This window comes from Sturnira hondurensis, unplaced genomic scaffold (genome assembly GCF_014824575.4).
Source record: "Sturnira hondurensis isolate 20B ecotype Veracruz unplaced genomic scaffold, ASM1482457v3 Scaffold0019070, whole genome shotgun sequence".
Classification (NCBI taxonomy): Eukaryota; Metazoa; Chordata; class Mammalia; order Chiroptera; family Phyllostomidae; genus Sturnira; species Sturnira hondurensis.
Genome location: NW_028091701.1, coordinates 191187 through 204500, shown reverse-complemented (window position 1 = coordinate 204500; position 13314 = coordinate 191187). Strand labels below are relative to the sequence as shown.

The following is a 13314-nucleotide window of genomic DNA, read 5'->3' as shown; positions in this document are numbered from 1 at the left end:
TTCATGTCTTTACCTCCCTGACCCTTAACTTCCCATCTCCCATGGAACTTTCTACAACTATTCACACCCATGACCATGACATGTTCAATTTCTGCTTGAACTTGAATCCCAGCCTCTTGCCTATCATGTCAACCAAGCCCTTCTTTTACATTCTTACTCACAATCCCTTTCATATCTTCTGGGATAACCCTCCATCAGTTATTTCCATTTACTGGTATCTTCAACCTCTCCCTGTCACCAATTCTCAGCATTCAATCACAACAAGTTCTTTTCAGTCTGGAAAAGTAAATCCGTTCTGTAGCAGATGCCCTCAGTGCCCATCCATATCCCTTCAGTTGTTACCATCAGTATCATTTCAATCCAACTTCCAACTGCTACCACCTTTGTCTCTTCACCTGAGGATTTCATCTGGCTGCCAAAGCCCACTATCCCCATGTACCTGGAAAGCCAAAAGTGCCTGGGAATTAATGCTTCCCAAACCCCCCAGGAACAACCCTCAGCCAATGACTGGTGGGAGTGGGTGGGTGAATACCCCACCTTCCTTGACCCTGGAGAAAATCTGAGTTGCAGGCCCCATACTGTCTTCCAGAGCTACCCAGTGAGATTAAGCTCCATATTCCCCCTGTGATTTTTGCTTGCTGGCACACCCTTTATTGATTTCCTTATCTTTTTATGCCTCACTCCTACATTCCCCTACTGCTGTTTCCTGTGATCACCTCCAAAATAAACTACTTGCACTCAATCACGTTGCATGTCTGCTTGATCCAATATCTCCCCTGGCACTGCACACCTCTTGCCTCCCTTTCTTGGACCAGCACATACACCTACACCCAATTCTCTTCCATACACTCTGCGTTCTGGAATCTACACCCAGTGTCTCAAGTGTTTCTTCCAAATGTGTAGAATCTTCTGTTTTATTTGGCCTCTGCACAACTTTCAACATGCTGCCACCGTCTTCTCAGAACTCTCCTTCCTTGGCTTCATGACATTACTGGCCCTCTGTTTTTCCTCCCCCTTGCCTGCCATTCATCATCAAGGTTTTTCTCATTCTTTGAAGCTCCAACTGCCCTTTCACTGTGGAGATTCCTACAGATTTTACCACCCTTGGTCTTCTCCTCTTACTCAGAGGTTACATGCTCTCCATGCATGACACCTTCTAGTTAGGAGACACAGTTGACTTCCCCATGATTTTGACCACACAGAACACAATTCCCAGGGTCAGATCTAGACTTCAGCTGCCAATCAAAGCCCCCCAACATGTCCTAAGCCCAAATAATTCTTTCCAAATATGCCATTCTGATTAATGACACAATCACCTACCCAGTCACTGAAAGCCACCTGGGGTCTTCTTAAACTACTTCCCCTGCTTTGCCCAGGGTGCACAATTTAGCACCCGGTCTTGTCAGTCTAGCCTACTGAATATCTCTCTCCACCCCACAGCCATGTCCTAGACCCAGGCCATCTTCGTCTCTCACCCAGATTGCTGCAACAACATTCTTTACCTATTTCTCTGGCTCCAATGACTGCAATCCACCCCATCTTCTGCACCACTGGCACAGTAATTCCTTCTGAAGCACAAATATGAGCTCCTACTACCTCTGCATAAATCCCCGGTGGCCTCACCACCCTCAAGGGAGCTTCAAATCCCTAACAGGTTTCCAGGACCCTTCATAATCTGGTCCTTGCCTACCCTTCTAGCCTCACCTCTCACCAGTTTGCATGTTTTAGCCAGTGGCTTGCCACCCTGCCTGAACATGAGCACTACCTGGAGAGTTTTTAAGAAAATACCAGTGCCTTGACAACACCCCCAGAAAGTGTGACTGATATGGTCAGGAAAGAAGAGCAGGCATTTGGATGGTTTTAACATGTAGCCAGAGCCAAAAGGCACTGTCCTAATCAAATCTAACGGCTTAGAGCTCTGCTCACCTCTCCAATGTTCATCCAGGCTCCTGTGCCCACCTATCCCCACTCTTGCAACACCTTCCTCTCTCCTTGCTTCACGTGGATGATACCACTTACCCCTTAAACCTCAGCTCCTGGGAACCTTCCTGACCCCAGCTTTCCAGTCTGGGCTCAGAACTTCCAACTGACTTTCCTCTGCTTAAGCCTATCGGACATTTGCACACTAAATATTTATGGTCGGCCCCACCTCAAATAGGTGATGACTATCATAGGGGGTCTTCACCACTACAACACCAGGGCTGAACACAGTTGCCCCTTCCTTGATGATTCAATACATTTATTTGTTGAATGAATGAATGAATGATCCCCATTCCATTTTGGTCATAAAGATAGGATCTTTATTCTCTTTCCTCCACTCCCTCCTCCTCCCTTAGTTCATTGCCAGTGCACATACTAGGGGCTCAATAAATATTTGTTGAGTTAATTAATATAAGATATGAGATGCAAGCACCCACCCCATCTTCACTTTTAGAGAAGAGCTCTGGGGAGAAGAGACAAGTCAAGTTGAACTTTCTACAGTTTTGCTAAAATGGAACTTGCCAAAGATGTCCTGAAAAATGGATTTAATTAGGCCCATTAATAGGGGAGTCTCTGGTGGCTAAGATTTAAAGCTAAGGCTAAAAGTGGTATTGATAATTTTACCATTTCAAATTGTATAGGAGGTTGTTTCTTACTCCCACCTTAATTATAAGAATGCATCTCAATGAAACCTCAGCTTTGGAGGGAAATAAAGACAAAGGCAGAGGCAGGGACCAACATTTCACTGAAATGGGGTATCCCAGGTATCACAGCAGAACTTGAGTGGCTCAGCCCAGGTACTCATCATGAGAGAAGGGGACAGTGGCACTGCACATCCAGATCTCATTACACTAACAACTGTCTGTACAACCGGCTGTGTCTTTTAACCGCAAGAAACATCCAGGCAAAGAAAACAATGCTACTGTCTCTAATAACAAAATGAAATTCAGTGTGGGCTTTCAGAGCCCCAGAATTTCTTGCATTCCATTTTCTCATTAGCCACTTTTAGAGACCTGAGTTCTCACTGGTTCCACAGTCAGACCCCAGAAGGGGCACACCCTTAACCCCTCAGCTCCCATTTATGAGAAATACGCAGCTGTCCCCAAACTACAGAGCCAAGTAAAAGAAGCTTCGGACACCAGGAGCCAGGAATACCTCTGGATGATGGTCTTATCTCTGGGGACTCAGGAAATGATAGGGCATCATTCATTCTACAAATCCATCTTGGGCAGAGCTGGGACAGGATGAGGCAAGTGAGGCATTAATTTCAGGGGGAAAACTCAGAGAGCACAAAAAAAAACCTCAGGAATCAAGGTGATTGACATTTTACTACAACATTACTTAAAATTAATGAAAAAATATCTATGATGAAGAAAATATCAACATTTTATCTAAGGACAGGATCTAAGCCTGCCCTTATATGACCTGCTCACTCGCCTGACCCCAGTCCCCGCCCTGGTTCTAGGCACTGGGATACAGATTAAACTGGTCAAAACCCCTCCTTTACACAGATGCTTGAGCAGGTGAGAGACAAAAAATGAACAAAATAACCAAGTCTAATACCCAGAGTTAGTGAAGGCTGTAATGGAGAGAAATAAAGCAGAGAAGAGGTCAATTCCATAAGAAATATCTCAAACCCTTCCCCACCCCAGACTTTCTACTAACTGGTGTAGCAGAAAGAACAGGGACTCCTGGGATCCATCCCAGGGACAGATCCCAACCCCACCACCCACTTGCACGAGGCCTTTGGGCCACTCACCTGCCTCCCAGGCTTCACTCTCACACCCTGTCACCTGAGGAATGAAAAAGTGAAAGTTTATAGTAACAAAGACAACATTTGGGAGCAATCCCTATGCGCTGAGCCCTGTGCTGAGCTCATTACATCCACTACTTCATTTAACCCTCACTCCATTCAGTGACAGTGGGTGTTTAAATTGTGTGGGAAGCTGATCCTTCATGTTGAGATACTGATCTGGGAGAGAGTGGGGTTTGGAGGCTCTTCAGGCCTAAATCCCAGCCCCAATGTTCCACACCTCAGACCGAGGCAGGCCTGCACCTCAATGACCTTGAGCAAGTCTCTGGGCCTTTCTGGGCCTTGTTGTCCTCATCTGCAAGATGGGGACAACAAGGCATCTCCCTCCTCCCAGGACCAATGGAGCCAAGCATCAGGCATCCAGTGGGCCCCAAAATGTGGGTGCCCCTCCTCTCAGGCTCATACCTGGTGGAAGCACCAGTCTCCAAGGTAAGGGGCAGAATCCACTGATGAGGTTCAGATGCAGCCATTCCCCATTTCCCTGACAGCCTATTTCATGGATCACAGAGACTGAAGTCCAGCTGCTTATTCAACAGAGGAAAGAACAAATTCATTTTCATTCCTTAATGCCCAATGTGACCTATTCTCTGTTGATCACTCCTCTCTGAGGCTGCAGCCCTTCCCGCAGACTTTCAATTTGGCCAGAGAGAGAAAATAGGTAGTAATGACAGAATGTCCTGCCCAGAGGATGCTGGGAGCCGAAGGACTGCGGGGCCAGTAATAAGTCCAAATGAAAGATATTATGTCACCTCGTTTGAATTAAACAGATGAACTACAGTCCTAGGCCATTAAAAATGAGCCAACCTGCTGGACAGCTTCCAAGTGCTCAGTGCTTAGCACCCCAGTAAGGTGCTCAGCTCCAACAGGGCTTTATATCCTCATTTTCTGCCAGTAATTTCTCTTCTCTCTGAACGTGAAGGAATTATTTGATGAAAAGGCCATGCACCCTTCAGCAAAGGTGCAACTCAGGGCCAGCCCAGCCCACTCTGGCCAGCCCAGGCTCGTGCTAATTCTATGCTAACTGAAAAGCACCAGGGAGCCACATGGCAGGCAGCCCAGGCCAGTATTCACACTGTGTGACAATTAGCTGCCCCTGGCAAAGTTTTCTCCTTTGAAAATTCTGGGGAGCTCCCCGCCTGCATCACAAAAGCCCAAGGAGAGAGGCAGGTTTACAGAGTTGCCTCCCTTTACAAATGGGGAGAGTAAGGCTGCAGAGTCCAGGACACTTGGGATCATACGGCTTCATCCAGCAGACATGCCTGCTTGGGAAGGTCGCTGGTCCCTGCATTCCCCCTCCCACCGTGCTCCTGCTCCCTGTCTCTCTGAGCATCCAGCTCCTGCACATGTTCCGCCCCTGCCCTCTTCAGTGACACAAGTGGCCTCTCTCCCTCCAGCTCTGCCACTCACTCGCTGCCTGGCCCAGGCAGTGCTTCCCCTTTCTGAGAACCTCTGTCCCCTTTTGCAAACCTGTCATTCCTGGGTGCCCCCTCAGAGTCAGGAGACCAGGGATGAACCCCAGCTCTGCTGCTTATAAGCCTGGAGGCTTTAGGAAGTCTCTTTCCACTCGCTGAGCCTCAGTTTTCTCATTTGTAATTTGGGACTTAATAACAAGGGCTCCTCTGCAAAGGTTTCTCTGCCCTGACATGTACCCCACCAACAGAATTCCATCCAACATGCATTTATCATCCTTCTGGCTTGAGAACATAACATCTGGGGAAGATGTAACTCTATTCTCTCATTTAATCCATCCATTTTAAAATGAACACATTTTGTTTTCCTTATATTGGTGGTAAAGAGGCTTTATATCAAAACAGAATAACAGTAATTAAGCCTACTGAACTTTCCATGTGTCAGTCCTAGCTCTGAGTGCTTTGCATTCATTTATTCTTTCAGTCCAAGCACTGGACTCAGCAGTGGCCTAAACACACACTCTTTGACCTCAAGGAGTGCCACAGCTGGCATCTATGTGACTAATTCTCAGATGAGGACACAGGGCCAAATGGGTTTGCATCACTTGTCTAGCTGTACAGCTGGTCGAAGGCAGGTCTGGGTCTCATGCATGTCTGCCTGACCCAGGTCCACACTACAGAGTCAGGTATCGCTGTGCCCAGGAGCCACCAAGAAGACTTGTGGATAGTTTTGAACCACAGGATGGGCATGCTGGGGTCTCTGAGCATGGACTCCCATGGCCACTGGTATAACTAGATGGTTCTCAAGCTCCAGTGTGCCTAAGAATGTCTGAGGCACCATCTCTTTACAAAACTGCAGGCCTACAAAGCAGGTTTTCAGGAGTCATACTGACTATGCAAGACTTGCATCAGGTTAGGATGAAAAACTCATCCCATCTCATTGCTTAGCACTGCTCCGTTATAAAATGAAAGTCTCAGATCTCAGAAAACTCTTCAGTCACACACTGAACTACACATTAATTGTCAAGCAGTGGTGACTGCCCTACATGTTGCAGGGGCATTGGTCTCCCTCTGGTCATTCCACCAGTGCTTGTGTCCTGCCTGAGGCTGACCTACAGTCCACCTGTTCAAGCTCCATTGCCAAGTGCACCCAAGAAGGGAGGTACCCACTGCTCCTGGCCCACAGGAATGCCTCTTGCTACCCCATGGTGAGCCCTACCTGGCAGCCCAGTCAGGTGGTTTGGAGCTGGGCTTTGAGGTTGCAATGAGACAGCATGGCACAGTGCCCAACCAACAGTGGGCCCTCTACCTGTCTATCTGCCACTCAGCTCTTGTGAAAGGAGATCCATGTGCCCACTTGGGTGCATTTGGCTCAGTGGAGCCCTCATCACACTGCCCAGAGAGTAACAGCAGGTGCTCAGGGATGCCCCAAAGCAGAAGAATGACAGTGCAGTCCAGATGGGGCCACATGACAGGGCCTCCTACAAAGAGATAAGGCGTCCACCAGAAGATCCCAGGGAAGCTCTCAGATAAGATGTTCTGCCCTCAAAATATACCCATAATCCGACCACTTCTCTGTCCCTGCATGGCCCCTCCCTGATCCAGGCCAGGCCCATGTCTCCCTGAGATTCCTGCATAGCCTCAGCTAGCTCTCACTTAAGTTCCTTCCCACTGGTCTCCCACATTGCAGCCCCTGGAACCTCCAGTCCCCTCATGTCGTTGCTTGGCTGAAAACTCTCCAACAGCTCCCAGCTCACTAGCAGTAAAAGACAAAGCCCTGACCAGGGCCCACCAAGCCCATCCCAACCGCCCCACAGCACCCTCTGTGACCTCTTCTCCCTATGCTGTTCCCTCTGACTGCAGGCCATGGTCTAGCACATGCACACACACATGTACAGACACATGTCACATGCACACGCATGCACACACCATCATTCTCTCTCCCTTGGTTCTGATTTATTTTCCTTCTAATGTTTATTATCCCACCACAATGACATGTTTATATCTTTTTGCCCATCTCTAAGGTAGGAGCTGACACTGCCTGATGGGCAGCAGGCAGGTGTTCAGTCAATATCAGTGGAAGAAAAGAAGAAATCAAAGTTCAGGAAATATTTGTCAAATAAACACATGAAAACCAGAAAAGCACTGCACTGGGGTACAAGTGACTGTGGTGTGTCACACTCAGAATTGATATCTAACTTAGCCAAGGGTTTCCTGATGAAATATTAAGGATAAATGTTGAGGTTGGAGACCTGGGGCTGCTGCATTGTTTTCTAGAGTGGTAGTACTTTTCCAGTAACAATCCCTCCCATCCTCAAGATGTGAGAGAGCATAGATTTCCCATTAGGAGATGTGGATGCTGAGTTCTCGGGGTAGATGTTGGGCAGGAAGGCAGCCCCAGAGTCCACTTCGGGATCCTCCAAGACAAAGCTCAACCAGGGAGGCATGTTGGCAGCATCTGTGCATGCGGTACATTAGTCTGTCTAGACTCTGCTATAGAAACAACCCCCAATCTTGCTGGGTTAGCACAGTTAGTAGTTTATTGCTCACTGACATCACAACACATTTGGTGGAAGGTGGAGGTTCTTCTCCACAGTCACAGAGAGGCCCTATCTTTGGCTCTATCTTCTGTGGAGCCATAGAAGATAGTGTACATCTTCTAAGCACGAAGGTCCCTGCAGAAAGGGAAGAAAGGTGCAAAGGAGATGTTTATGTGCCAGGCCTGAACATCTGTCTACATTCCATCGGCCCCACCTAGATGCAAAGAGGTTGGAAAGGTACTCTTTCCATAGGCCCAGGAGACAAAGGAGAGGTTTCAGTGAACATATAGCATTGTCTCTGACACCCAGGAGTGAGGCAAACACAGTTCCCAGGACACAGAGAATGTGACCATAACCAGTTTTCTCACCCATCAAACTGAGGTCCTGTGGGTACTGGACATCCTAATGGAGAAACAAACACATGAGAGGGAATCTGGTAGAAGGACAGAATGTGTGTTTAGATGGGAGAAGGGTTCTGGAGGCAAACAGCAATAGGGACAGGAAACCGAGAGGCAGCCTCGTGCATGGGTGAGAAAGTAGCACCTTGGACAAACCCCTCCCCCATTCTGTCCAGATGTGCCATGAGCTTAGAACGTGCTGCTCCTTTTGGCCCTTGAGTCCCTCCATCTCTGGGAGAACCAGGGCACAGCACTGGGACATGGCAGCCTTTATCCCAGGAGATGTCTCCTTCATCCCAGAAGGACCAGAATTTCTGCGGCAAAAGAGATGTCTCTGTGTACAGCAGAGGGGAGCTGAATGTCCCCAGGGAAAGGAATTCATAATACAGATGAAAGTGATAATCAGCACTGACAGTGCTGATACCTGCCAAGGGGCTGAGCAGCTTACTCTCCAATGAGTGCCTCCCTTTCTCCCTCACCCTGCATCCCAGACACAGCCAGCCCCTTCCAGACCTACCACAGTCAGGCTAAGCATCAGGGCCACCCATCTCCCAACTCTAAGGCAAGAGTGCATTGAATCTTTATGCTTCTTGATCTTTTGAGGACCATGAACACCCTGAGAATTTGATGAGAGCTATGATTTCTTTCCTAGGGGAGGAAAAGGTATATATGTAGCTTATCAAAATTTTTGCATACCATGTCAATGAATTCCCCAAGTCCCTAAAACACACCCATGAACCCTTCAGGGGTCAGTGAATTTCTTCACTCACTCAGTAATTCAATGAACATTTATTAAGTGTCTGCTAATAAGTTCCCAGTGGGGCATTCTCATCTACCACACTTAGCTTGCACAGAGAATTGCCTACAGAAAGGCACAGAAAGCCAAGTGTCCCCGCCGCCACCACCACCCCCCCAACCCCAGGACAGTAGTCTCAGTGCTGAGTGCACACTGGAATCACCAACTTTTAAAGATTCTGATGCCAAAGCCTCACTCCAGACCCATTAACTCAGAACCTCTAGAGGTCAGACCCAAGTTCCCTGGCATCTCCAGTGGGCAACTAAGGGGGAGCCTCTGCCAAAAAAAAAAAAACTAAAATCTGTGCATTAAAAGCTCCTGAGGTTGTTGTGATGCATGGCCCAGGCCAGCTCATTCATCCACCTTGTGAACGAGTACCTACTGTGTGGCAGACACTATGCCAGGCACCATGTTTTGCACCAGGAGGCAGGGAGGAGAACAAGAAATCAGAATCCCTCCCTCACAGAGTTGATCTTATAGCAAAGGGAACCAGCAGTAAGTAACCAATCCATAAAAATAACTGCAAATTGTAATCAATGCCACAAGACCCAAAGAAAAGGGAGTGACATAAAGAATAATAGAAGGACCTTCTTGGGGAGGCCTGGGAAGGCTTCCTGAGGGACACTTGAGCTGATGCTTGAAGGGCAGGGGGCTGAGGGGAGAGCATTCCAGGTGGTGAAGGCTGCTGCGAAAAGGCCCTGCGGCAGGGAAGAGCTCAGAATAAAAAAGCAGCCAGTGTGACTGGGCATGGAGATTAGGAAGGGGACCGGGCAGGGCCATGCAGATCTGACAGGGATTTAAGTTAAGCTCCTGACTATGATATTTATTCTCTGCATTTCTTACAGCCACCTTGTCAAGGAGCAGGAGGCTCAGAAGATGAAGTAATGTCCTAAAGAAATGCAACTCAGAAGGGCCTCGGCTGGGATGCCTGCCCAGGTCTCCTGACATGGCCAAGCAGAGGCTACATACCCCTCAGAATCTGGTTCTCACTGCATCTGGCCACGGACGCGTTTTCTGCCCAACTCCAGCCCCAGCCACTAGTGTGACTAGTGCCAGGACAACATTGTTCCCTCAACTCTCACACTGCCCACCTCACAAGCCCCATCGCCATGGGAACCAAGCCAGCCAATCAGAGCACTCTGTTTTGAAAAGAAGCCTTATAAATTGAGCATCCTTTCACTAGACAAGCACACCCAATGTCCAGAGGTCTCCCAGGGCACCTTCCTTCTGGATAAGCCACTTCAGTTGCCCCCCACTTTCCTCCAGGATAGGGAAGGAGACTCTTGTGCCTGGAATGCTCAGGGCCAAGATGCAAGCCTACAGTCACCCTGCTTAGAGAACCAGTCACCCCTGCAGCCACACCATGACACCAGAGCGACTCAGGAGCCCCTGAGAGTTTCCAGCAGTAACCTGGAAAATGCCCGGAGCAGTGAGAGCAGCGTGAGGAGCACACGACACTGCAGCCTAGAGAAGAGCAGTGACATCAGCCAGCTGAGCAGCGGGTATGCAGGGGACGAGGAGAACAGTGAGGTCAGCCTGGTGGGCAGCATTCGAATCCCGAAGCTGAAAAAAAGACTCAGAACCCAAATAGGCAGCACCCCAACCAGCCAGCTGTGTACCACCTACTCTTCTAACCAGGTGAAGAGCCAAGCATCCAGCCAGGCCAACAGCACCCAGCAGACTGGAGGGGAAAAGTGAGACCAGCCTGCCTGGCAGCACCATCAACAGCAGAGCCAGCAGCCTGGCCAGCCTCAGTTTCATCAGCCCAGGCAGCAGCTTTCTGACCTACCAGGTGAGCAGCGGTCTGGTCAGTCCCATGAGCAGCCTTCCCTCTAGCCAAGCCAGCAGCTGCCAGAGCATCAGGGTGGACAGCAACGTGCAAGGTGGGCTGCAAAGTAATACCAGTCTCCAGGAGGACAAGGCAGGGGACAATGTGAAAGGTCACCGAGGAAAAGGTGACCTGCAGGTGACATCTGCAGGTCACCGAGGAAAAGCAGCCTATGCAGAGGCATGTGCCTTCATGAGAAGGTCCTCAAAAAATGCAGATGTGAAGATCCAGCAAACCCAGGCTTCACCCAGAGTGGTTTTGCCAAAAGAAGCAGAAAGACCTTTAGAAAGTTCACAGTGACTGTGTCAAAACCATCAATGAAAATTGCTCCATCTGTGGCAACAGTCAGCAGGAGGGTCATATATAGCAAGAACTATCAGTAACAAGGGCCACCTACCCTGAATCAGCAGTCTCTGAGGAGACCATCTACAGTGACAACTATTGTTAGAAAAAATGGCTGGGTCAAGATCCATCAGTACTGGGTCCACCTGTGTCAGAAATACTAGAGTGGTAATAACATCAGTCCTGTGAACACCATTGACAAGCCATCCTGAACAGAATCCATTAAGGACAAAACCATCCCCTGGGCCAAAACTCATTAGTAGGGACAAGCATTATCAATGTCAATTAAGAACAGTCTGATGTTAGTGATGACACCATCCTAAGTAATGAATATCATCTACAACCAGCACCAACCATGGTGAGCTCAGAAGAAACAGCCACCAACCCCTGGACATGACAAGAGGAGACATGTCCCTGAGAGGCTCAGTCCCATCCACCCTCTGTGACATGCACTGCCCATAGGAGCCAGCAGCATCTAAAGAGGACATGACTGTGTCTAGGGAGCCACATCCCTGGGGAGCGTCAACCAAGTTGCTTTACAGTGTTATTTTGAGCTCTGCTTCTGGCAGCTTTGGCCCAGAATCCCCTCAGGAGCAAATGTTCCCTGGTGCCCCATTTGTGTCTCTGTGTGGACCTCAGAGGAGTCAGAGAGTCAGAAAAGAAGTCCAGAAATCATCTTATGTTGAGGTGGTTGGAACAGTACCTCCTATGGCAGGCTCAGGCTCATGACAAATGCTCAGGGGTGACAGAAACCAACCCAGCCAAGAAGGCTGCAATGGGAGAGCTCTGGGCCATTTAGTGAACGTGCTCCATCTCTGCCCCCTCCCTCTCAGGACAATAGCCCCTTTCCCTGGGCTAACCACACAGACCTCAGGGGAGTGAGTGTGTTTGCAGAGCAGCAGAGGCCAGAACGGTCATGAAGACATCCACCGAGTACCTGAAGGAAAGCTGAGGCAACACTGAAGACAATAAATGTGTCTGGAGAGACTGTAAGTGTGTAAGTCTGTATGCATGTGCCCTGCTGAGGTTACATGCACAGCCAGAAAGATAGTAAAAACCCATGAACAGAGTAGGGCTTAGCTGCCAGCTCTGCTGCTTCTAAGCTGGTGATCTGGGTGAAATCCTTAAACTTGCCAGGTCTCAGTTTCCTCACCAGGAAAATGGAAACTATAATTGTACAGATAGATGGGAGAGTCGTGTGAATTTCATGAAAACCCATTTGAAGTCCCTAGCAAGTAGCAGGCACTGAATGTTGCCTTCCCTTTCCTCACTCATCTGTAAAATGGGCACATGGTCTCTGCCTTGCTTCACTCACAGGCAAGAAAGGCCAGTGACTGAATATGGAGAAAGTGCTCTTCACACATACAAAAGAGATGGAACCACAGCATCTGCTTAGCAGTCACAATGGTTCAGCAGATGATTTTGACGGATTTGAGGGGGAAGAGTGGCTCCTGCTTAGAGAATATACTCTCCCCTTTGTGACTGTGGGGGAGAGTATATTCTCCCCCACCTTCCTCTGGGCAAACTTGTACAGCAGGGCCCAAGCACCCACAGGCTAGGCAAACAAGAGAAGGCGCACTCAGTGAGCCCTGTCTGCAGGCAGCTCTGGAGGAAGCTTAGCTGTTTCATGCCCCATGGCTGCTTAGCCCTCTCCTTAGGACATTCCTCTGCTTTTCAGTCTGAGAGAGCTGAGGGTCACAGCATCACTGCACAACTGCAAACTATAGCCTTCAGTCCAGAGGCCACAGACTCCTGGGACACAGCACGGGCACAACTGAGATTGCCACCTGCCCCTGGCCACCACCACCTATGTCCCCTCTCAGCAGGTGGCATCACCCACTGCAGTTGTCCAAACCCAGACACTGTGTTGCACTGGAGTCTGCCTTGCCCCAACTTCAGCCCTACGTCCCATTGGTCCCCATCCCCACTGCTGACCCCTAAACCACGCTGTCATCTTCCCCCCCAACCAGTGGCTCCTGGCCCTGGGTGCACATAGAAAAACCTGGGGTCATTCAAAAACATAGACGCCCAAGCCACCCACAGAGACTCAGACTGGGCATGGGGGGTGGAGGATACCACCTCCCTGGTCTCCTCCTGGGATCCACTTTCAATCCCTGGAGTCAAAAACTGACACATCTGTAGGAGTCAGGAAGGTGGGGGGTGGAACTTTGAGAAACTGGAGAGTATGTCTGACCTAAAGGGAAATCA

General features: G+C 49.1%; 1 protein-coding gene across 1 annotated transcript; it reads left to right on the top strand.

Moving 5' to 3' along the window:
• The first annotated feature begins 4095 nt into the window (after positions 1 to 4095).
• On the top strand, positions 4096 to 10634 carry CUNH16orf82 (chromosome unknown C16orf82 homolog). Its single transcript, XM_037070888.1, has 2 exons — positions 4096 to 4222; positions 10120 to 10634. The coding sequence occupies exons 1-2, from the start codon at positions 4096 to 4098 to the stop codon at positions 10632 to 10634; spliced, it is 642 nt and encodes a 213-aa protein (XP_036926783.1).
• Positions 10635 to 13314: the final 2680 nt, after the last annotated feature.